This window comes from Myxocyprinus asiaticus, chromosome 1 (assembly GCF_019703515.2).
Source record: "Myxocyprinus asiaticus isolate MX2 ecotype Aquarium Trade chromosome 1, UBuf_Myxa_2, whole genome shotgun sequence".
NCBI classification, from domain to species: domain Eukaryota; kingdom Metazoa; phylum Chordata; class Actinopteri; order Cypriniformes; family Catostomidae; genus Myxocyprinus; species Myxocyprinus asiaticus.
Genome location: NC_059344.1, coordinates 21,525,079 through 21,551,996, shown reverse-complemented (window position 1 = coordinate 21,551,996; position 26,918 = coordinate 21,525,079). Strand labels below are relative to the sequence as shown.

General features: G+C 39.1%; 1 protein-coding gene across 1 annotated transcript; it reads left to right on the top strand.

The window, feature by feature from the left end:
* The first annotated feature begins 21 nt into the window (after positions 1 to 21).
* On the top strand, positions 22 to 26,745 carry si:dkey-183c6.8 (protein O-GlcNAcase). Its single transcript, XM_051697719.1, has 17 exons — positions 22 to 298; positions 2,623 to 2,674; positions 6,604 to 6,701; positions 7,776 to 7,906; positions 8,116 to 8,287; positions 10,393 to 10,491; positions 12,782 to 13,051; positions 15,066 to 15,152; positions 15,611 to 16,029; positions 18,299 to 18,473; positions 20,265 to 20,321; positions 20,489 to 20,574; positions 20,746 to 20,850; positions 20,939 to 21,030; positions 24,706 to 24,901; positions 25,076 to 25,232; positions 26,145 to 26,745. The coding sequence occupies exons 1-17, from the start codon at positions 259 to 261 to the stop codon at positions 26,279 to 26,281; spliced, it is 2,373 nt and encodes a 790-aa protein (XP_051553679.1). The 5' UTR covers positions 22 to 258; the 3' UTR covers positions 26,282 to 26,745.
* Positions 26,746 to 26,918: the final 173 nt, after the last annotated feature.

The window sequence follows — 26,918 nt, the reverse complement described above, 5'->3', positions numbered from 1 at the left end:
TCTCGGATTGAGTGACAGGAGGAGGCAAGACCACAGCTGACGTACACAAGAAACGTCAGACAGTTTACAAATGTTTGATCATTAAAAACAATCCATATTCGCAATAATAAGACATACTGTTCAACATTCAGGTATTAGCCGGATTAATGAGGGGCGTGTTCAGTTCGCACGCGCTGTGTGTAGCGGACAGGAGGATGCGTGGCTGAGGACTGAAGATCCGCATCTCGACCAGCGCGCCGATAGACAATCAAAGCCACGATGGAGGGGCGAGACGAGTTTTTATGCGGGATTGTTGAGGGTAAGTTGAGCAACACACACATCGTGCATTGAGATGCATGTACGGGAGACATAAACACGACCAAGTAAATGGGATTTATTCGTGCAATCTCATGAAATCATGCTGACGTGAATTGGTTTTGTTAATGTATGTAGCATCAGATCGCTTTTTAGACACATTATATATTGAAATAAGCTCTCTGTTGAATACAGTGATGTTGTCTCCTGGTAATAGCTATTAAAATGTACAATTTATCATTTATGGGCAAGTAGGCAATTCATATTATTCTGGGTATTTATTTCAATTTTTCTGAAGCAGGGAAGAAGCTGGCCAGACACCATAATACACAAATCCACAGTTTTCCTGAGTAACCACTGGGCGGCGCCATGATGATTCTTATGGCCTGTTTTCTGTTTCTGGTCTCGAGACGCCAAGTAAAAACAGCCAGAATGAGCGATCCAGAGAACAACAACCATTTAAGTGTTGCTTGGTGTAAAAAATGCATCAACACACTCAGATGAGGCACTGACTATAAAAAAATTGTCTTCTCGACTCTGTGAAGTATCGGCATGTTTTTTGACAATTTTTTACAAATGTAATACCTTAAACATTACATTACCCGCTAAGAATATACGCCGATGCGAGAGAAAACACTGGAGACCGGCAACAAATTTAAAACAGGCAAATCGTGGAACGCTTCCGCGTTCAGGAAAAAGGTGGATAGACCAAACTTTTTTATATGATATTTTTTTAAAGTATTGAGTGTAAGTTTATAACATTATTATTTGTGTTATATTACCCTGGAATTAGTTTAAAAAAATGAATTACCACAGCTGCAAGGGGGTTTCTATTACAGCTGCTGAGAGAGTGACAGTAAATTTGGCATCTTCTCCCATCTGACTGTCTTAATCCACCGCTCTCTATTTTTTTCCTCTTCTGGAAAGTCATTCAAATGAAATAGTGGACTTTTTCTTTTGCTCTTGGAGCAAATGAGTAAGTGAAAATATTATTTGTTGTGATCTCCCATTCACTCCCATTCACCGCTGTCTTAAGTTTACTCTGCAATCGTTTACTTCCACGTTCCCAAACCCGGAGTGTGAAAAAGGTCTATTTGCATATCTCCTGTTTGTAGCTCAGTGTCACTTCATTGGCTCGGTGGTTGGTTTGTCCTAGCTTACCAGTGAAAATGCCAGCATGCTGGATGCCAGTAGTTTATTCTGACTAGGAATGCATCAGAATCAACTAGTCGGTCGGTTGCTTGAACGACTAGTTGACTAGTTGGTGTTAAGAATAATAATAGTGTATAATTAGGCTCCGTTATGTTCACGTGACCTCGATCACACACTATTCAGAAGGGTATAGGGATGCTAAGCGCAGCACTTCAACATGGTAACTAATGGATATTCAACAGAAATATAAGCTAAATAACTGTAGCATTGTATTGCACAAAACTATCAAAGTAAGAGAAGTAAGAAATAAGAAAAGCTCCAATACGCACAAAACCTCTTATGCACATCCTGAACGTAGAATGACGCGCTCCAGTGTAACCAGATCACTTGGGAGTCTCAGAGTGATCCTTGCTGGGCATTCAAAAGCACAGAACTGCAACATAATGATGCGGGTACACATCTAATTCACGAAGCAGTTTAAACCTCTTTACTGTGACTATTTATTTAAACAGTGTCAATCAATAGACAGAATCAACAAAAGACTTTAATTCCTCCAAAGCACCTCACTAATACAGAAACATTACTCACAGCAGAGGATTTAACGTCCGACAGCGGTCGTCTTGTAATGTATTGTTGATGTGAGGCTTTGATGGCTGAAACAGAAGCGGTGTATAAATGGACTAAATTTAAAGCATAAAAGGGACGAAATTTCTTGCAGAAGGTTTTACTGTGTACTGTAGACTATTATTCACTTTTAAGAACAACAAGCAATAATTACGCAAAAACACTCTCCAAGAAGTTGCTTCTCTCAGTTAATTTGAGAATTGCATCTCTCATTAAAATCACCACCAATAAAAATATTAGTCAGTTGTTGGACGACTAGTCGATTAGTCGCCCACAGTGGCACATCCCTAAGTCTCACCTACTTCTGTTCCACGGTTGCAAACTTTAGTAGCACACTAGAATGAGTAGCCAGCATTATATGATGGGTCTAATCTGGTCCGGTAGTGTTAGGACCATAATTTAAAAGGCTGCATAAATGCTGTTTCGAGTGGGTTGGAATAAAGAGGAGGTGTAAGAGAGAACAGACATTGCTTATTAAATGGCTCCTTGTTCAAGTAGAGGAAAACATATGTGTGATTGTGTCTATTTTTGACGTTTTACTCTGCTCTTTAGGTTTTTACGGGAGGCCCTGGTCAATGGAGCAAAGGAAGGCTCTATTTCAGTGGTGAGTATTTGATCAGTGAATGCTTGAGGTTTTAAAAGTACACAGAGATGAGATTAAAGCTCTTTTTATAGGCTTGAATTAATAAAGGAACACCAAAATATCACACTGCATGTCAGTTTTGTGCAATTTTGAAGTTATATTATACTATTGGTTGACTGATATGGGTATTTTTTTTTTTAATGGCTGATACCAATGCCAAAATCTTTAGAGCAGGGAGGCTGATGGCAAATATATTGCCAATATATATAATATACAATATAATAAAATTGAAAAAATAAGATGTACATACATTAATTTCTGAATTTAAATGAACAATTATTTAACAATGGTACTCAAAATTCACTAAAAATGTACTTAGGAACTGATCTATTTCTTTTCATTTGCCAGTCGGATACAGTTATTTGTTGATGCCTTATCTGATAATCTAAAAATGGCCAAATAACGATTAATTTGCCTCTGCAATATCGTTTTATCACTAATATGGGCTATTTGTTTGGATCGTGTTGGTACTATATTTATGGTGTACCGTGAGAGAGCATTTGGTGTGTTGCAGAGGTGTTATATCATGACGTGTGGGCAGAGAGGCGAATGGCTTTTTATGTGCTAATGACCGGACACACCAGCATGAATCCACTGAGCCGTAGTTTCACACATCTGCATACATTTGCCATAATGAAACCAGTGGCAAGGAGAGGATCCATTTTTTGATCGTTCTCTTATATCTGTGAATTGAGAGCATGAGTGAAGTAAAGAAAGAGAAGAGAGAGACAGAGAGAAATGGAAATAAGATAATGATAATGCTTATAATGAGAGTGATGATGAACAGTGAGAATATTTCTCAGAGATAAGGGGATAGTAAGTATCATACAGAAAATATGGCTTGGAAAGATACAGATTTACACAAAGAAGAAAGAAACCAGTTTGTTTCATTAAAAGAATAGTTCACACCAAAATGAAAATTCTGTCATTTACTCACCCATCATGTTTTTCCAAACCCAAATGACTTTCTTCCCTCTGTGAAACACAAAAGGAGATTTTGGGCAAAATGTTAGCCTGTCACCTTTCACTTTCATTACATCTTTTTTCCATACACAAAGGTGACTGAGGCTAACATTTTGCCCAAAATCTCCTTTTGTGTTCCACCGAAGAAAAAAATGGGTTTGGAACCACATGAGGGTGTATTAATGGTGACAAAATTTTCATTTTTGGGTGAACTTTCCCTTGAACCCTAATCATGTAATGGGATCTTTTAGATGGGAACAGAATAAATACAAATGTAATGGCTCTGTCCAAGCTCCCCTTCAGTCAAGAGGTAGTTTTCCTTTTTCTACTGCAGTGCTAATGAACAGGCTCACACTTTACCCAGCACACACACACACACACACACACAAACACACGCACACGTGCACGTGCACACACGCACCCGGATTGGATTAGCAGACGTTTGTGTGATCTGAAAAGCTGTAGAAAGTTACATTTCTAATAAAAAAATTTTATTCTATATTTTTTTTTTATTTATCCCCTTTTCTCCCAATTTGGAATGCCCAATTCCCACTATTTAGTAGGTCCTCGTGATGGTGCGGTTACTCACCTCAATCCGGGTGGCGGAGGACAAGTCTCAGTTGCCTTTGCTTCTGAGACCGTCAATCTGCACATCTTATCATGTGGCTTGTTGTGCATGACACCACGGAGACTCACAGCATGTGGAGGCTCATGCTACTCACCACGATCCACACACAACTTACCATGCGCCCCATTGAGAGTGAGAACCACTAATCGCAACCATGAGGAGATTATCCCATGTGACTCTACCCTCCCTAGCAACCGGGCCAATTTGGTTGCTTAGGAGACCTGGCTGGAGTCACTCAGCACACCCTGGATTCGAACTCGCGACTCCAGGGGTGGTAGTCAGCGTCAATACTCGCTGAGCTACCCAGGCCCCCACTTTTATTCTTTCCTTTTCACTTTTTTTAATTATTGTAAGTAGTCCTGCTGTGTGACAAATGAAATTTTGGCATTTTAAAAAGTACAATATTCCACGTAGTCTCCCAGTTCAATCTAGGCCATAACATTAGGCCTTAGTGCACATATACAATTATTAACAAGAATTAAAAAATGTAAAATATTTAGATTAAGTATAGCATATAGTATTAGGGGGTCTATGGACAGGTATATAAAACATAGGATTTTCTTTAAAAATATAAATATTTTTTATATAATAATTGTATATATTTCAAAATGTTATCTTTATTTTTAATTATCAGTTAAGCATTTAGGAGGTAATAATATTTGTTAATTTAGTTGTTTTTTTTTTTTTGTTTTTTTTTCAATATTGGGAGTCCCTGGGTTTTTAAGAGTTGAAATCTCCTGACGTACAGTAGCACATTTTGTACAGTATTGTTGTGTTTCCCAATTCAAACAGTTTAAACACACTCACCAGAAAGAATATTTTACCTCGAATAAGTTGCTCTGCTTTACCTAGCTAAGGACATGCCAGTGGCTCATATGCTCTAAATGCCATAAACATACTGTATTTTCTGTATATATTAGTGTTTAGTGATGATCAGATACTTGTGTATATTAAAATTCCAAAGGTAAGTATGTTAGAGCCCAGCCTTGTGCTCAAGCCTCTCCGTTATGGACAGCACACCAATTCCATTTACCTTAATGCACTCCAGTACAATATGAACCAGTGAACTTATAAATGTATATCTGTGTAGTGCTTCTGATCAGTGACAGAGAAATTAGAGTGTGTGGGAATCCATCTGCACAGGATGAGAGGAGAGATGCGTGAGAGCATCCTACCCACACACAGACAAAGAAAAGATAGATAGAGGCACTGGTCCAAACCCGGCCCTGGATGAAAGGATTAATAGTGCAAGAGAAAGGAGGGGCGAGAAAGTGATGAGAACTTTTGCACGCTTGACTGAGAGCAGAGTGCCTGTGCTGATGCAGTAGATGAGAGATAGGAGGAGAGAAGTGGGCGAAGAATAGAAACACAAAGCGATAGATTCTATTTGTGCATTAGCATTTTACATGATATGGAGAGGAAGAGACTCAGAATTAGCTTGTATACGTGTTTTTGTGTGAAGGCGCTTGCTTGAGGTTAACCTTTGGGGAGTTTCTTTAATATTTCAGAAAATCACAAACTGAGCCTCGGTCTATTTAGAGAGACTGCTTTTCTCTTGAGAGGATACACACACACACACACACACACACATTCTCACAGTCACATACTGTACTTCATTAACAAGTCTGGAGCCCCATATATCTTCACACACACACACACATACACACACACAAACGTAAATGTGGAATCTCACCATTTCAGTTATGCTCAAACACGATCACTCTACTTGTGAAACTGGTTTAGATTTTTATTTTTCATTTTACTTGAAATAAAAAACAATATATCAAAGATTGAAAACTGCCTTAGTTACAGCACTAAAACGGTATAAACTGTATTTGTTACATTCTGCAGTAATCATGATTTTCCTTTTAATTAGAGGCCATTGAAATTGGCATTGACATAATTATACCTGAAATAGCAGTCATTCTTTCTGATGTATTCTGGTCAATCATAGTTAAAATATTTTTCTTCTCAGGTGGGTGGAATTTCATAGTGGGATCTATCATTCAGATCTGTTTTTGTCTCTGCAGAGAAATCGACCCACTGCTGTTGTTAAAGCCAGACTCATTCTCAGCAGGAAATGTGACCTCTTATATTATTAATGGTTCATAATAGTTATGGGATCAATAGATACCTCTATTTCTCTTTCTCTCTTGCTCACACTTTCTGGTTCCTGTTTGTCTCTTGCTCTCTTCTTACACAGTTTATGTTCTCCGAGCATGATGGAAATTTCATTTCTTCTCATTTTCTCTTCATGTATGTTTTCTATTCTCCTTTTGTCGATCCCTCATTCACTCAGGATGCAAATGTGGGGTTTGAACACATATCTGTATGGTCCTAAAGATGATCTGAAGCACAGGTTGCTATGGAGAGAGGTGTATTCAGCAGACGAAGAGGGTATGTTGAAGCATATGGGTAAAAGTTACACACCATCATAAACCTCATATTGTATCCTAGTATTTCCAGCATATAGAAACACTGGTAAAAAGAGTTGAATTCAATTAAACTTTTAAGGCAGAAAGATTTATTGTAAACTGTGGTGATGTAAAAAGGACATGCTGTAAATAAGGTGTACCTGGTTACAGTCATATCTGATATGTAAATGTCCTGTTCTGCTGCTGTTGCTGGGAAGCACATTGGTTACATTTAACTTCATTAGCATGGCTGCCATTTGTGGCCATAGAAAATTACCCTGAAGATGTGGCTAAATCCATTTAAAGCTAGAAGCAGCTCGGTTACATTGTTATTTTGATGTACTAATACACAAGATATCCATATCTAGAGTACATAATGTCAGCAATCAAACTAGACATGCTTGGTCCACCGTTGAAGAGATCATTAAGACGTATTGTATATCTGAGAATATCATTTGCAAATTGCACATAATCATATTATATAAATACAGTATAATAATATAAAATGAAGTTTAGGCTAAATTGAGTAGCCATTGGTGCAAAATACTACTATGCTGGGTAGGATTTCACATCTTAACCAGTTATGCCTTTTTCTAAATTAAACTAAATAAAATGTGTTATATTTGTCCCTGTGCTCATGATTTCAATACATAACGAATCATAAAAGTATTGCAATAATAAGGTATAGTGCAATGCAATTATCATACAGTATAAAAATATTATACTTAGACTTAGACTTAGAGCCTCCTATGCTAAGTAGCATATTGGGCAGTAAGGTCTCTCCAGCGTTTCCGGTCTCTGGCCACGGTCTATAATATTATAAATAATATTATAGAGTGTTGCAAATATCATAATCATGTCATATTTAAGATGCCAGCTGATATGCACTGCCAGTATATTTCTGTATATAATTCTTTATAGGAATTATATTTTTTCCTTTTTTTTTTCTCTCTTTACCCTAATATTAATATAATTCATGCTGGCTAATTTTTTCTTACCACCCCTGGAAGCCTTCCAATTGTTTATTTTCTCTGTGTCTGACTCCCGTGATCTACAGCTCAGTTGAAAGCTCTGGTTTGTGAAGCAGAGTCGAGGGGTCTGAGGTTTGTATACGCTCTTTCCCCTGGTCAGGACATCGTCTTCTCCAGCTCTTGTGACCTCACACTGCTTAAACGCAAACTTAGACAGGTAACTTGCGCACTTTCTCCTCTTCTATCTGTTTGTCTGACTTTCTTCTTTTTTATCTCTCTGTCTTCATTCTCTCACAGATTTTGGTTACAGTTTATTTCCTGTGAACATCTGCCCAGATGTAGCACCTACACAATTTGTTTTACTATTCTGCAAGTTTTATGTATTGCTGTCCCAATTTTCTCTGTTCTTTTTAAACCCAACACTAGGTGGCAGACCTGGGCTGTCAGGCTTTTGCCCTCCTTTTTGATGACATTGATCACTCCATGAGCCAGTCCGATACTGAGGCCTTTTCCTCATTTGCTCATGCCCAGGTCTCCGTGGCCAATGAGATCTTCCATTTCTTGGGGGAGCCACCGGTCTTCCTATTCTGTCCAACTGGTAGGCTAATACATAGATCTAATTGACAAGTTCTTATCCTAATTCATTGTATAGCAATAAACCAGTTTGATGGACTGATACTATGCTAAGATTACAGTGCATCCGGAAAGTATTCATAGCGCTTCACTTTTCCACATTTTGTTATGTTACAGCCTTATTCCAAAATGGATAAAATTCATTATTTTTCTCAAAATTCTACAAACAATACCCCATAATGACAATGTGAAAGAAGTGTGTTTGAAATCTTTGCAAATTTATTAAAAATAAAAAACAAAAAAAAATCACATGTACATAAGTATTCACAGCCTTTGCCATGACACTCAAAATTGAGCTCAGGTGCATCCTGTGCCCACTGATCATCCTTGAGATGTTTCTACAACTTGATTGGAGTCCACCTGTGGTACATTCAGTTGATTGGACATGATTTGGAAAGGCACACACCTGTCTGTATAAGGTCCCACAGTTAACAGTGCATGTCAGAGCACAAACCAAGCCATGAAGTCCAAGGACTTGTCTGTAGACCTCCAAGACAGGATTGTATCGAGGCACAGATCTGGGGAAGGGTACAGAAAAATGTCTGCAGCATTGAAGGTCCCAATGAGCACAGTGACCTCCATCATCTGTAAATGGAAGAAGTTTGGAACCACCAGGACTCTTCCTAGAGCTGGCCGCCTGGCCAAACTGAGCGATCGGGGGAGAAGGGCCTTAGTCAGGGAGGTGACCAAGAACCCGATGGTCACTCTGACAGAGCTCCAGCATTTCTCTGTGGAGAGAGGAGAACCTTCCAGAAGAACAACCATCTCTGCAGCACGCCACCAATCAGGCCTGTATGGTAGAGTGGCCAGACGGAAGCCACTCCTCAGTAAAAGGCACATGACAGCCCACCTGGAGTTTGCCAAAAGGCACCTGAAGGACTCTCAGACCATGAGAAACAAAGATTGAACTCTTTGGCTTGAATGGCAAGCGTCATGTCTGGAGGAAACCAGGCACCGCTCATCACCTGGCCAATACCATCCCTACAGTGAAGCATGGTGGTGGCAGCATAATGCTGTGGGGATGTTTTTCAGCGGCAGGAACTGGGAGACTAGTCAGGATCGAGGGAAAGGTGAATGCAGCAATGTACAGAGACATCCTTGATGAAAACCTGCTCCAGATCGCTCTGGACCTCAGACTGGGACGAAGGTTCATCTTCCAACAGGACAACGACCCTAAGCACACAGCCAAGATAACAAAGGAGTGGCTCCGGGACAACTCTGTGAATGTCCTTGAGTGGCCCAGCCAGAGCCCAGACTTGAATCTGATTGAACATCTCTGCAGAGATCTGAAAATGGCTGTGCACCGACGCTCCCCATCCAACCTGATGGAGCTTGAGAGGTCCTGCAAAGAAGAATGGGAGAAACTGCCCAAAAATAGGTGTGCCAAGCTTGTAACATCATACTCAAAAAGACTTGAGGCTGTAATTGGTGCCAAAGGTGTTTCAACAAAGTATTGAGCAAAGGCTGTGAATACTTATGTACATGTGATTTTTTTTTTCTTTTTTTTTTTTTTATAAATTTGCAAAGATTTCAAACAAACTTCTTTCACGTTGTCATTATGGGGTATTTGTAGAATTTTGAGGAAAATAATGAATTTAATCCATTTTGGAATAAGGCTGTAACATAACAAAATGTGGAAAAAGTGAAGCGCTGTGAATACTTTCCGGATGCACTGTATAATGCAAAGCACTGTATTTACAGTTCTCTGAGAAACTTGCTCTTAATTCTTACAAGAATTCTAAAGCACTTTAAGCACTGTCAACGGTTCCTTCAGTAACCCCATCATAAGATAAAGGCTTTAAAACTTTTGATATACAGTATATGTATTTAACTTCCTTGAGAACATGAATAGGATATATGAGGCTTGAAGGCTATGAACTTTAATGGGTGACTGGAGGATCTCCAACAGGTCCTATACAATGTATAATCCAACACATACATTACTAAATGGTACCCTAAAAGCAACACTTCTCTTCCAATAGTCTAAAAGCCCCATGCTCTTTCTCTGTGCCTTCCCTTCCATTTTATCTCCTCCATAACAGTGCTGAGCTGTTATTTTTCTCTCTCTAGAGTACTGTAGTTCTCTCTGCACTCCTAGTGTCTCAAAGTCTCCATACCTGCTGATGATAGGAGAGGACCTACTCCCTGGCATCTCCATCATCTGGACCGGTGAGATTCAAGAGACTTTTTCACTGTGTTCTTTAGAAATCAATGATCTTTTGAGCCTTGGCCTAGCAATTCATAAGTAGTGGTGATTTTGATTCATTTTAGTGACTTGATTCTTTTGATTCCGTTCACCAAAAAGATTCGTTCAGATTCGTTCATTGATTAGTTCACTGACCAGATCTTCAAGTTATGCCTTTGCACCTGCAGATGGCGCCAAATGACTGTCTTTTAAGGTATTGCATTGCACCGAAAGCAGTCAACAAGTCTAATTATCCTTTATCAAAATTCTACTAAGAGAGTTCAGCACTGCAGAGTGTTAAAGCATCATAAGTCTTTCCCCACAAATGACAACAAAGCATATCTATCATACTGTGAACTGCTGAGCACAACTTTTTATCAAGCTATACAAAAAAAGGACAACAATACTAGCCTAAAAATAACTGAGTTTTAATAATGTCCGTATGTCATTGTAATGTGTGGTCATCACTCACTTTTATTCATAATTCATCCATCCATTCAATCATCATCGTTTTTGTTGGACGAGATTGACAATATGAACGAACGACATGCAGTTCCTCCTTTCATTCAACAGATCATCATTCTCAATGACTGATTCGTTCATGTTGGTTGCGAACGAGTTTACCAGTACATTCATTTCATTCACATCACAAACTAAATGACCGACTAGTTCAGTGAAGCGGTGTATACGTTCAGTGGATCCAACCAATTACATACTTCTTCACAGCCCGCTCTCGAATGCTATTGGCTCATGCTAATGTCAGTCTATAAAAGCATGACAAAGAAAGACAAATGGAATTTGCATGTCTACAAAAGTACGAAGACACTTTAAAAATAGTGTTTAAACACCATAACCATTTTCACTACAAATGGCAGGTCTTATTTTCCCTATATTTTGTGTAGTCTGGGCTTAATTATTACCAAAACAAAGAAAAAGTTTAAGAAAAGCCTAATTATCATACACTGTGCATTAAAGCACAACATTTCCATCCGTAATTCATGTAATTTTAACTGTAAGTCTTCAGTCATTTTAACACATTCATAAATTGTGGATCATGTTTTGTGTATACCTATAAACTTGTCTTAAGTGCATTTCACCACTTTCTCTCCTTGTTGAATGTAACTGACTCACATGCTGAACTGAACGAACAACACGCCCCCATCTCATTCAGTCATTCAGCAGATCTTCTTTCACGAGTCATTCACGAATGAGTTTACCATTTACCATTACCAGTTTACCATTCATACCATCCTTAACAGCCTGCACTCGAATGCTATTGGCTCGCACTAAAGTCAGTCTTTACAGGCATGAAAAGCAGCAGAGCTCATTGGCATTGAAAGGGAGAGACATCAGTAAAATATGTCAATGTATGGAGGTGAACAAGAATGATTCGTTCACTTAAAAAGTTAAAAAGACAGATTTGTTCTTGAACAAACATCACTACAATTCATGCATGTGCTCCAACACACAGGCTGACTAGTGTGGCATAATAATTAATGTGGCAAAGTTTAAAGTTTTTACGACTGGAAAAAGGAGGATTCAGACTGAAATAAAAAGATTGCTTATATCAGATTTATTTAAAATTAAGATTTAAAGGCTTACTGCAATGACAGTTGTAAGTGCCATGAAGAGAAAATCATCAAGATGCAGAATTTCAGCACCACTGGAACTGAACAGCGAACGATGTATAGTAGGCCATAAAAAACTGACTGTCCCGCTGAAATCAGAAACATAGTAACTACGTCCTTCTTGAATGTCAGTTATAGCTCTATGACATGCTCTTTGTACCCATGGAAAGGTAGTCGGAACAAACCGGATGTACAGTAGGCTCTGTTAAGTTATAGAGAATGTAAGTATATTTTAATCATATTGATCTACAGACACACAACATCATGCCTTAACTCTAATTGTCAGGGACATACTTTTATTCTCCACTGTAATTCCAGAGACATGCATTTTGATAGTGCCTAACACAGGTACAAAAATAGAGCCCATAGAATGAAAACTAATGGAAACTAAACTAAATACGTTTTAGAAAACACAAACTGAAAATCAAAACAAAATAAATACAAAAATGAAAGTAATGATAACGTTGGATCTGTGTCAGTTTTTGTAACATAGCCAAATAATTCCTGTGTAGAAACCTCTCCTCTGTGTTATGACTCGGCTGCACAAAAATGTTTGTTAATTTGTACTGAATCAAAATATTAAATATTATTAAAATATTAAGGGACAATTCTTACATTCACATGTTTGTCCATCACTGTCCTGTAGGAAATAAAGTGATATCACGGGAACTGAGTGCTGATTCATTAGCTGAGGTCCAGTCTGTGCTTCGACGGCCTCCCCTCGTTTGGGACAACCTCCACGCCAATGATTATGACACCCGACGTGTCTTCCTGGGGCCTTTTAAGGGTCGCCCCCCTGGACTTAGGGCCCATCTGAGGGGTCTGCTGCTAAATCCGAACTGCGAGTTTGAAGCCAACTTCATCCCTCTGCACACATTGGGGAGCTGGCATAAAGAAGGAAAAGAAGAGGGGAAAGGTGAGAGTAGAATGGAGTGTGGAGAGGGGAATAGTATTAGCAGCAGATAAGAGGAGACATGAGTAAATGAATAGGAAAAAGGTATGATAGGACATTGTAGCTAATGACTGGCTAAAATGGACTAGAATCCATGAAAACATTTTCAAATGCTCAGTAACATAGCAAAATGTGTCAGGTTTTTTTTTTTTTTTGGTCAAAGCCCCTTTGAAACAGGAGAAACTTTTGCACCCCCTCCCACTACCACACACCCTGTAATCTTTTTTTTTTTTTAAACATTTTTTGTATTATTGGAATGAACTTATCAGAAATCATTGGAATGCTTTTTTTTTATAATTATGAATGAACTTTTTGTCTCTAAGCCTACATTGTTCTGTTATTTTCTCTATCCTTTCTGTGTTAAAAAAATAAAGTATTTTAATTATATACTTTTTAAAATATTCAGAAATAGAATGCATAATAAGTGATACTGATTTGCATAAGCAATGTTGGATGAATAGCTCACCCAAAAATAAAAATTCTATTATCACTACTCACCCTCAAGTCTTTCCAAACCAATTTGACTTTTTTCATCCTGAAACACAAGGATGAGGCATAAGAGGATTGTGATTGTGACTGTCATGCTCCAAAACAACATAAAAGCACCATAAAATTCTCCATATCAGTAGTGTGCTACATTTCAGGTCTTGTAAAGACATATGATTGCATTGTGTAAGGAATGGACAGAAATTAAAGTTTTAATTCACTGAAAATCTTCCCCTTTACCCATTTTAATCTGTCTCACACACGAGAATGTCTTTTTTTTTTTTTCTCCCCTTTTTCTCCCCAATTTGGAATGGCCAATTCCCAATGCACTCTTAAGTCCTCATGGTGGCGTAGTGACTCGCCTCAATCCGGGTGGCGAATCTCTGTTGCCTCCGCATTTAAGACCATCAGTCCATGCATCTTATCACGTGGCTTGTTGAGCATGTTACCGTGGAGACATAGTGTGGTGGAGGCTTCATGCTGTTCTCCATGGCATCCACACACAACTCACCACACGCCCCACCGAGAGAGAACCAAATAGCGACCACGAGGAGGTTACCCCATGTGACTTTACCCTCCCTAGCAACTGGGCTAATTTGGTTGCTTAGGAGACTTAGCACGCCCTGGATTCGAACTCACGACTTCAGGGGTGGTAGTCAGTGTCTTTACTCGCTGAGCTACCCAGGCCCCCCACGAGAACGTCTTTGTTGTGTGGTGAGCAGTGGCAGCCTGTGCATTTTAAATAATTTTTCATATGAATCTACCAAGGAGGTCTATAATACCTGGAAAAAGCTATCTGACAATATTTGCGATTTAAATGTTGCTTGCAATAAATTTCACTGAATGCTCAAGACATCCTAATTTACACTTTGAAAACTCCTGATGTTGCTATAACAATGCAGTAAGCACTTACCAACTTAATTGAAGTCAAAATCAGCCCTCCTTTCCTGTTTAATAAATTAACCGATCACACGGTCATGCAGAACGTCTCGGGTTTATAAATCCATAAGGATCTCTTTCTCAATGGTGATAACGGCAGTGATGACAGCCGTCTCTGTCTTGATCTCACGCTCTTCGCTTTCGAAATACGTATATTACTTAATGCATGATTGCGTCACTCAAGGCCAGCTAGAAGGACTTGACTGGGCTTATCTAAAAGACTACACCCACCAAGAACAAATAAATCAATCTGATTGGCTGATTAATCTGACAATCTGACTTTAGATGCCTATTCACTGCACTACACTACATAAGGAGAAGGCGGAGAAGAAATTGCCAAATAAAATAAAAAACTTCTTGCTTGTATAGTTACCATGGCAAATTTAAATGTGTAAAAGTGAACGAGATTTGAAAACTAGTGCTGGCTTTCATGCACACCTCACCCTTTCAGAATCACTGATGTAAACCCTAAACCAAAGAATTCAGGTACTGAGCTCTCAGTAGATGAATCAAGAAATGTCTGCCTTTTGTTGACCCAGTTTGACCTCTGTAGGTGATGAAGAGGCCTACAGTGTGGAGAGAGCTCTCTCAGCTGCTCTACAAGACTGGATGAAAGAACTCAGCCTTCCCCTGCAGCCTGGTATTGCATCCACCTAAACAAAACTGCAAAACACTGTCACCTACTGTCAAATGTACAGTACATTATCTATCGCTTTCATGGTGAAATGTGTAAACTCTGCACCATCAGTGACAAACAGGCAAATAGATTTGTGTTTGTATGTGTTTGGACAAACTATTCAATTCCTCAAACTAAGCAGGAATGTTTTGAAAGCACTTACTCTCTTTGTGAAAGTCATCGTGCAAATTACTTACTTATAGTTGTTTCTGTACATTCAGGTATTGTAACAGTAAAAAATCGAGTTTAACACGAGTACTGTTGCATTCTGAAAAGGTGCCACACATTCAACTATATCAAGCCATTAGCCATGTATATTTTGTTATTTTTAGTCACCACATAGAATCTCATATACTGTAAGTGCAGACTTATGTGTCTTTGAGTAAAACTATTGCTCTCTGTTTTTGGAAATCTTCTTTTAGGACGTCAAGAGAGGCCAGTCGATCTCAAGCCCTTAACACCTTCTATTAAATCAAAGTCCTCCGATAGCTCAGACAATCAACATGGAGCCCAGCCCAAATCTCCAATAACCTCCTCCCAGAGCTCAGGGGCCCTTGCTTGCGATGAGATCCCAGCAGACCCTGTTACGAGTCAAGATCTGAAAGCTGTGGAGAACCAGGTCTCCAGGAGCTCCAGCCATGAAAAGACCTCAAGAAGGGGATTGTGTTCTGGGAGGTCTCCTTTAAGTGAGGCCCAGGTCCGGCTGCTGGTTGGCCTGTACTACCTGCCGCATGAACACGGGCCACCTGCTCAGAGTCTGCTGCAGGACCTGACGTGGCTTAAAGCCAACTGTCACTGGGTCAGTGTCAATGGAAACGGCAAGAAGTCCTCACCACAGAAGGTGACCATTTTCTTGACTTTCTTTTCTTTCTCTCGAAATAATGTTTTGTTTACTAGACTTATTCCTTTGTCATTGTTGTCTGTGTTCTATAAAATGGAAATCATGTTTAATGTGCGGGGCAACCCCTATTCAAAATATAATTGTATGGCTGTGTGTTTGTCTGTGTGTGAGTGAAGTTAGCAAAATGGCAGAATTTATCAAAACGGTTAAAATCACTTATTATACAGCACTCTTGAATACTTTATTCTGATTGGCTAATGGCACCATTTTGTGGTCTGAGTAACAACCGCACATCCAGGGATTAAAGCCAAAAGTATATGTCAGTCAGACAGTACAGGACACGTAAATTTTGTCATCAACAGAGTGCTTGAGCACTGAATGTGTGCAGCCAGATTTTTCTAACCACTGTGAGCAAGAGTGCAAGAGCAAGAGACAGTGGCATTTATTGGAAATAATAATAAACATAAAATGTTCATAAAAGGGAAAAAGTGTCCATGGGGGAATTAGTGTCCAAAATAAAGGGGAATCTGGCGTACTCACGGTGAAGGGGGCATTGTGAAGGATTGGGAGTGACCAAAGGAATGGTCTAGGATGTGGGCAGGGTCCGACGGCCACATGTGCTCCCCTCCGTCATCCGTGGTGCGAGGTATGGCGGCTTATCTGGCGGCCTGCCTTCCCAAGGGCCGGGGCGAGTGTGAGGAAGAGGCGGCCTGGCATCCATGCCCTGGCAACTCATGTACTTATCTAACCTGCGCCAGGGTTCCGAGGGAGGGGGTCCGGCGCACATCTAATTCAGCCGGTACTCTCCCTGCTCTGCTCCTGGACATGCGAGGATGCCAGTGTGTGCACACAAGGAGATAGAAGCTGGCTCCCCGAGGAGAAGTGCGCTCTGTATTTTAATGGCAGTGTTGATAAGGCTCCACTCACATCAGGTGTGCCTCATCATCTGCTGCCCAAACAAAGCTTATAAAGTGGTGTCTTTCCTCTCTATACCACTCCCATTGTGAGCCTGGCTGAAGGATGGCCATAAGAGGTGGGGCAACGGTGACGAGAGGAAGGGTTGGGTCGTTCCACCACACCGCGCATACCCTGAACGCGCAGTATTCACATGCGCCTGCAAATTTTTGCTGTAATTTGTGGGTCCACAAGGTGGCAACACTCACAATTGAGCTTTTGCTGTCATGAAGAAGCACTAGAAAAAGATGTAATTGCCGCTAAACATCAGGAGACAAAGGTAGAAACAACAGCAGTCGATGTGCACATCAAGAGCATGTGTGAGTGGAGGTATACTTTGAAAGACTAGCGTTTGACTATACCCATTTTGTTTTGAACTAGTGCTTCGCAGTGCGTATCAAACTGGACAAGTCACATGATTTCAGCAAACGAGGCTTTGTTACATCATACTGTTTCAAAATATTTTTCAGTTTGATGCTAGGGACACTTGATTCCACAGTGAACCACTGAATCAGTGTCAAATGTATGGCTTTAACTGATTTCGAGTCAGCAATAAAATCAGACTGATTCAAACATGATTTGCTGATTGGAAGTCAGTGATTTTCAATTCCCTGCAGATCATTTTGAGTTATTATGTTCCCACCACAACATACAATCCCAAAAAGCAAAATGTTGTTTATGAGAAAGAGACAAGAGAATTATGCATTAAGTGATATTTAATTAAGGGGATTTATTTGGCCGAAAGAAGTTGAATCTGTAACTTGGAATGAACTTTGGTCAACAAAAAAACGTATGCATGATCAGTTTAGAGTTCAATGAACTTGACCACACGTTTAATCGTGTACTAGTGTGAGTCCTGCTGTGCTGACTGTGAACGAGTAATCACCGTAGCCTTTCTGTTTACAGATCTTTATTGCACAAACTGTATAAGATATAGAAACATTAATAGATTTGTAATTTGATTATACTAAAAAATATTGAGTTAGTATGAAGTCAAACTTCAATTAAAATCAATTTAAAAAGCAATAATCATAAATAAGCCCAACTTACAGTATATATGGCCTACATGTTCTGCAGAGATTCAGATATATGTATTCATGGATATTGTAGATTGTCCTTAAATGAGAAAAAAAGAAAGAAAAAAAGGCAGTTAATCGAGTACAATTACACTCGTGACCAGCAGATGTCCTCCGCATGCGGTGTTTGGAGCGCTTCGAAACAGTGAATCATTTTGCGAAGCAATTTGTTCAATTGATTTGAAGTTTCGAAAAGCTTTGTTTCTCCCATCACTACCTTTAATGTCTCCCTCTTTCAGGTAGAGGAATGGCGTGCCCGTGCTGGCCGGTTCCTGGCTGCATGTGATGATGTGTCTTTACTGCACAGCGCTGTGGTCAACAGCATTAATAGGGCTGTTCTCTACGACCTTTACCCTTACATCTGGGACCTAAGAAACACCCTGCTGGTGGCAAAAGCTTTCATCTGCTGGTTGGGTAAGTGAAAGAGAGAGACTTAAAGGAATAGTTCACCCAAAAATGAAAATTCACTTACCCTAATGCCATCCCAGATGTGTATGACTGTCTTTCTTCAGCAGAACACAAATAAAGATTTTTAGAAGAAGATAGAGCTCTGTTGGGTCCTTATAATACAAGTAAACGGGTGCCAACTCTTTGACGGTCCAAAAGTCACATTCAGGTGGCATAAAAGTAATCCATGTGACTCCAGTCGATCAATGAATGTCTTCTGAAGCAAATAGATATGTTTGTGTAAAAAAAATAAATCAGTCATTTTTTTTTTTTTTTTCAATTTGGAATGCCTAATTCCAACCCGATTTAAAATTAAAATCATTTTAATTATCAACATGTTTCTTACATAAACCTATCAATTCACTTCAGAAGACATTAATTGATTGACTGGAGTCATGTGGATTACTTTTATGCTGTCTGAATGTGACTTTTGGACTGTCAAAGTGCTGGCACCCGTTAACTTGCATTATAAGGACCTGACAGAGCTCTGTTTTCTTCTAAAAAATCTTAATTTGTGTTCTGCTGAAGAATGACAGTCATACACATCTGGGATGGCATCAGGGTAAGTGAATAATGAGACAATTTTCATTTTTGGGTGAACTATTCCTTTAAGGCTGATTTATGCTTCTGCATCATAGGCTCCACGTTGTGGCCAACATGTTGGTTTGAATTTATAGTTCTGCGTTGGTGTGTCTGCGTCATTCTGCGAGTACACAGCCAAAATGCTAATAATACATTCATAAATAAAATGTAAGCAATGTAATTTGTGGATTCAAAAGTAATGATTAAATTATTATCTACATATTATTTATTATACATGTTGCCTGCATTGCAGGGAGAAAATAAATGAGGAAATTACTGTATGCTTGCTCTTGAGTCGCTTAAATAGAAATAAATATTTTGCCATACTTTTGATGTTCCATGCTGAAAAATAAATCATTAATTAATAACTACTTGCTTGACCAACACTAAATGGGTGTCGTTTTAAAGACTTTATTCATGTAGGCAATATAACCAACTCTAACTAGGTGCTTTTTAATTTGCTGGCAAATTAGAAGTGTTCCATTTCCATAACTTATGAAATGTGATTATTTACTGTTTACATACTGTCAAACATACGGCCATCGTCGTGCAGATCGGAAATACATTGATATTAAAATAATCTTGGATAAAACGTGACGCTACCTCAGATATCCTTGTTATCATCCTGAGGGGTGGTCTCTGGTTACAAAGTGCACCAATCACAGCTTTTGTGGTCTGTGTTGATGCAAAGTGCAGTTCAATTTTTGAAAAGGTGCATGTCGGGCTACGTAACCGCTGTAGCTACCTGGAGCCTATGCCGTAGGTTTGACGAAGAAGTATAAATCGGCCTTTAGAGAATGAGATAATATGAATGAGAGAATCTCATCATGTGCATTATTTGTTAATCATACTCAGTAAGACATACTGTATTCTTGGATTAACATCCTTAATGTTATTCAGAGAACAACAATTCCCTCAACCAATCAGAGTGTAGAGTTAGGATTTGAACAACATTCTTGTTAACCAATCATTTTAGGGATAGATTATGATTAGGGTTTAGGTTTAGGATAGGGATAGGCCTATGATTGTTTGATAGGATGTTGTTCCAGGTCCAAGAATGAATGTTCATCCATGTGCTACTTGTCTAAATCATGGTGTTTGTGTCTAAAATCTATTCTTCTGGCCTCTCATTTCCTCTCCAATCTCTTTCTCATCACCATCTTTCCTCTCTCGCAGAGGGTCGTATAATGAGTGAAAGTTCTCCACTAGGATCCTGGAAGAACTGCTTCCACTGTGAGTAAACCCTACAGTGCCAGACATTTACCAGAACACTATAGCATACTGTTCATAATTTCTGCTCATCCCTAACTATATCTAGATCTCGTAAAGATTTTTACTTATACCTCTCATTATGTTGTGGGAGTATACTGGTTTCTGCAGTGGTTTGGGACTGTTCACAGGGTGTGGAGCCTCTTCAGGGGCGGAGCTTCATGGTGTGGAGGCGGAGCCATGGGTGTTTAAAGGAGGGCTATCAGGAGAGGTGCAGGTGGGAATGATATCAGTTTTTCAGGTTATCAGTTTCAAGATTATTGTCTTAACTTTGCAGAGTTTTTTTAGTGCATAGTTAAAGTTTTCATTAAATGATGATAAAAACTCACAGTCCACTGTGCAAATACTTGCAATTTGAAATTGCCAGACATACTTCTTTCTTTGTCAGATGCTTTTGCCTGTGGGGACCAGCAGTGAGTTATTCAGTCACCCACCCCCTCTTTTTCCCACTTGTCGACTTTTCAACATAAGGCCATTCCAGCAAAAAGACAAGGTGACAGAAGCATGCTTGTAAACCCACTGTTGACTCACTCTTCATTACACACTTATGAAACTTTTCATGATATTTTTCACACCTCTAGGTGGAGCTGTACCGAATGGTGCATCAGTTGCACCAGGGGGGTAGAGGGGGCCAGGACGCTGCCATCTCCCATCCAGACTTTATTGGGGACAGGCAAGTACTGCTCTTTTTATAGCATATTACAGCACTCTAAACCTAGAGTATTTAAAAACTCCTGGTTTCTTATTGTTTAAAAGATGCATTTGCTCCAACCGAATAAGATACTATGAAAGGAGATTTTTATATCCTTTTATTTTGCCTTCACATAATCAGCTTTAAAACACTAATTTGGTTTGTAGGGCTTGACTAACCAAGAGATATTAAAGGGTTAGTTCACCCAAAAATAGAAATTCTCTCATGATTTACTTACCTTTAAGCCATCCTGGATGTGAATTACTTTCCTTCTTCAGCAGAACCGAAGTGAAGATTTTTATGAGCCCATTTCAGCTCTGTTTGTTCATTTATAGGGGCAGTGGTGGCTCAGCGGTTAAGGCTCTGGGTTACTGATCAGAAGGTTGGGGGCTCAAGCCCCAGCACCAACAAGATGCAACTGTTGGGCCCTTGAGCAAGGCCCTTGACCCTATCTGCTCCAGGGGCACCATATCATGGCTGACCCTGCACTCTGACCCCAGCTTAGCTGGGATATGTGAAAAAAGAATTTCACTGTATATGTGCAAATGTATAATGTGTGATAAATAAATATAATTATAAATTATAATTATAAAATGCAAGTAAATGGGTGCCATCAGGCTGCTGGCTGTTTGACGGTCCAAAAGTCATATTTAGGCAGCATAAAAGTAATCCACATGACTCCAGTAATCAATTAATCTTCTGTAGCAAACCGATACGTTTGTGTAAGAAACAAATTGATAATTAAAAAGTTTTTAACTTTAAATTGTTGCTTCTGGCCAGCTGGATTGCTGTTAGAAATGAACTAACTCTCGCGTGATGTTCGTTTCTCTGTTGTAAACAAAACATGTGCTTCCGACTTCTCGCGTGAACGCGCCATTGCGCTTACGTCACGTGACGGTAACATTAGTCGACTGCTGGCAGGAAGCGATTTTTAAATGGTAATAAAGTATGGGGGATTCGTCCTCAGCCACCCGGACTGAGGCGAATCACTATGCGACCACGAGGACTTAGAGCGCATTGGGAATTGGGCATTCCAAATTGGGAGAAAAGGGGAAAAATCCCCCCCCAAAAAAACTCCGGAACCGCATAGGCTAGAATAGTTTTTCTTAGCTTCACCAAATCCTTAAATGCCCCCAAACACATGGTCACATGTATGTCCATTTCCACATGAAAACTTTTCAACCACTTTGATTTTTATGAAAAACCTACTTTTTCGAACTCATCCTAGCACGTTTCCTCGATTCGCACGAAATTCAGCATACATAATCTACAGACTTTCCTGACAAAAAGTTATCAAAAGAATTTTGATTCGCTTAGTCGTTCGGAAGATATAAGCGAATACGTTTTTGGGTCTGGCCTGTAATTACTAACTGGCCTGTATCTTGTGAGCAAAAACTTCAAACTTAACAAAATTTAAAACAAGAGAACTTTCTCAGGTCACGTGCAAAATTTCATCAATTTTTGATGCTAGAGGGTGCTAAAGCTTAAGAAAATTTTATTTGTGCTACTATGATTAAGGCAGTTAGGGTTAGGGTTTCCTGTCAAATCTGATTACTTTTGTAATTTTTCCATAAGTGTTTGGCCCCGATAATTGCCGCTTGCTGTTATATTTTATTTGTTATGCAGGGCTGCAGACTGCGACTAAAATGGTCGCAAATGCGACCAAAAATAATTGATTGCGACAATAATTTAACATCTGTTGTGTGCGTTCATATGCATTTTCGTCAGATATCATCTTGTGAGTTATTGAATACAACTTTAAAGCGAGCACCAGTGTGTCTCGTGCCGCTTTTCACCCGTTCTGTTTCTGATGAGCTCGCTGCACCACACACAACAACAAACCCAGTGCGAGAGAGTCGTGAACAAATTAATCTTTTGAACCGGGTCTTTATCATGAATCACCCGAAAAGAACTGAGGGTTTGAACTCAGGAGCGCAGTTTGAATCGATTCACTTTCTCAGCGAATCAGCCATCAGTGTCCTCACATCTGGGAGTGCAGACATTTCAAAATAAGAGTCCCAAGTGTATTTCGGGCTTCTTTATATTTAAAAGTCCCATATAGTGTACCACTTTTTTTCTTCTGGTAATTATTGATTGGGATTGGAGTAGCTCAATAAACTGCATCTGGAATTTCTTTCAATTTGCACTCCTGTAGTCTCTGTGTCTGGGGCCATCCAGTATCCGTAAAGAAACTAAGGCAATGTAAAAAAAAAAAAATAAATATGTATGATATATATATATATATATATATATATATATATATATATATATATATATATATATATATATATATATATATATATATATGAATGAATGAATGAGATCAAGCTTTTGACACTTAGGACAACTGAGGGACTTGTACACAACTATACAAGGTGCAAACATTCACTGATGTTCAAGAAGCAATATATGCATATGATACTTTATGTAATTATCTGTAACATAGATTCTGAAGAGCAGTACTAAATAAAAAAATATTTTCTCTTATATTTGTATAAATTATGAAAGGGGTGTGAACATTTGAGACAAAAGGGAATGGAAAATGTATCTTCTCAACAATATATTCTGTTTATTAAACCTCTGATTAATGGGTTATCAGCTGTCTTCCTTTTCTTCGGCTTTCTATCTCGTTTCTGAACAGCAATCTAAATTGAGTAATTCTGTGATTTAGCGACTAAAAACAGCCATTTGGCTCCTTAATGTTTCAGTTTAGGAGCCAATGGCTCCTAAGTAATTTTTCTTAGTCTGGAGCCCTGTTATGTTGGTTACATCTGTTTTATTTCAAAATTGACCCGGGAACGCAAAAGATGTAACAATTTCATAAAAATGGTTATATCTCTTAAATAATTTCTTCTAAAAATCTGAAAATTAATTATGCTCATTTTGGTAGTCTTGACAAAGTCACAAAGTTTGGTTCCCATACGAAAAACAATGTGGTATTTAAAAATTATGATTTACCCCTACCGGGTAAAAAATGACCTGAGCGCAATAGGAGGGTTAATGAGGAAAAAAATTTTCATGGGGAAAATGAGAAAGGGAAGGAAAGAGACCATAGACAATATTATTTTTGCATTCACATTTTCTTCAACATCAAAATAAAAATCCACTCTTATGCTTCTATGACTTTCCAAAAAAGTTAAATTAGAGAAAATGGATTATGGCCGTCAGAAAAGAGAAAGATGCCAAATTTACTGTCACTCCATTTGCAGCTGTATTTGGAACTTGTTTATTTGAAAGTTGTTGTTGTTTACTTTTTTATTTATTTATTAATTATTCTTTAATGCCAGGGTAATATAACACAACAAATAATGTTATTTATATAAATTAATTAAAAATTGAAAATATTAAACGTTATTATATTTCCACAGCTAAATGAAGGCAGAAATGCATCATCATAGTCTGTGAAGAGTCTATAAGCATGATAATTAAAAATGTGTAAGAATAACAGGTTTTAAAACTATAACTGGTAATACAGGGGGAAATCCATAGCTAATGATTTGCTAACCATAAAATAAGGAAGTAAAGCTGAAGAGTAAATTAGATATTATCATTTATTTGTGATTTACAGTAAGTGAGAGCCCTGAAAAGGCTGTATAATATCAGCCTCTGGTTCAGAACATAGCTATTAATACACAAGAATCTGTATTTGTGTTTCAGGTGTCTGGGTGCATCTCTGGCCTTGTGCCCAGAGTACAGCTTAGTTCTGGAGGATGAACTTGGTGTGTGTGGGTGTGCGGTTGGCATTCTTGATGTTAGCTCCTTTTCCAAACGATGCCAGGCCACCTGGCTGCCCGCTATGAGGGACAAATATCCTTCACGCTCCCACAGAGCCAATGGACATACTGCAACAAAGGTCAGAGTTATAGCAAAACACACAGCCGCAACTTAGACACCACTGAAACTGACATCTAAAATGTGGTAATAGTATCCATCTCACCCTTACAATAACAGTGATGAACCAGAGAAAATTGGAACATTCTCAAACACATACACTGTTCTAATTGCACTTCTTCCTCCATACCTCTAGGAGGCATTGCTGTATTTCCATGAAGAACAGGACTACCCAGACTCCCTGCTGTATCATTTCCCATCTCAGCTCAGGCTGGAGGCTCTTCCTGAGCTGGTGGACTGCAGCGTTAGTCGAAGCCTCCTGACCGCCCTGCTGATGGCATTAAAAGCTAACGGTGAGACAGCATGAGTTGGTATAGGAAAGACGAAGGTTTATGTCACCTCCCTTCTTTCATGATTCTCTCTATCAATCTCTCCCTCTTACACACTCTTACCTTCCGTCAGCTCTTTCTTACGCCTGTTTCATGCTGAACGCAGAAGTAGTGTGTAACACATCAATGGAAAGGAGGCGGCAAGAACCAGCTTGACAATATAAATGATAATATAATGAGAAACGTAACCAAAAAGACAAACACACACACACACAGGTGTCGGACAGCTGTCCGTAACTCTCTCTCTCTGTCACACTGCCGTCTCCGGTCGGCCTTATCCCTCTCAGGCTTAATCAGCCTTATTAGGGGCTGGGTGTGTGGAATCACGACCCGGCCCCGCCCTCTGCCCTGCCACATAGTGCATAAGAGAACAGCAGCCCAACTGCAACAGCAGACTTGTGTTGTGATATCACACCTACAGTATTTCTGCTGCGCAACAGAGCTGCTACTCTAAACTTTTATAGGGGTGAATGGGAGACCACTGCAGGTATTAATTTTGCATCCTCATCTCCAGCAGCTAAAGAAAGACTCCACTATTGCATTTCCACTACTTTCCAAAAGAAGAATAAGATGCAAAATTTACTATCACTCCCTCAGCAGCTATATTAGAAACCCCATCACAGCTGTGGTAACTAGGTTTTTGTAATTCAATACAAAAACAAGTGAGCTAAGTGAGCAGTGTGAATGCTGTAATCTGTTAATATTGGTGCCAAAATTAACATGCTCTGCTTTCACGTGTGGTGTGAAACAGGCTTAATTTCTCGACTCCCCATTTATCACTAATGCTGATTGTAAATTTGGAGCATATTTAGATTTTTCTTATGTTAGCCTTTAATGCCAAGTATTTCAACTCTCTTTCTCTCTCTCTCTTTACAGGTTCACAAGGTGTATTCTGCGAGGTCCAGCCCACAGATGGCTTACGGATAGAATTTATGTCAAAACTTGGATTTCTGGAGATCCTTAGGGGAGAAGCACGGCCCACAGAGGGTGTGGTTCTGGGGAGGCTGTTATAAATGAATACCCAAAACACACTAGAACAAATGGCAAAAATAAAATCTGGGGTTAGGGTTATGATCAGGAATAAGGCTGGGTTTAGAATGTGCTTACTATAGGTAAAAGTCTATTCACAAGTCCAAATGTTGGGCATGAAAATATGCATGACAATATTTTAACATGAAACAATGCGTCTCTATTAAGTCCTTCATAAGAGTCTGAAATATGGAAAAGATTTGTCATTTTATTGAATGCTGGGTCAAATTTTTCAGTTGTTTGGATGAACAACATTGGCATCGGACAGAGTGTGAATCGTTTTGATGCGAAAAATTGTTAATATTTTATACTTACATGATTAGTTGCATTGGACCTGGTGTGAACAGGCCTTCAGGCTTCTTGGTCAGAGTTGGGGCTCAGATTAAAGGGATCGTTCTCCCAAAAATGAAAATTCTCTCATCATTTACTCACCCTAATGCCATCCCAGATGTGTATGACTTTCTTTCTTCTGCAGAATTCTAAAAATGAAGATTTCTAGAAGAATATCTCAGCTCTGTAGGTCCATAAAAGTGAATGGGTGCCAAAATCTTGAAGCTCCAAGAAGCACATATAGCCATCATAAAGGTAATCCAAAGGACTCCAGTGGATTCATTAATGTCC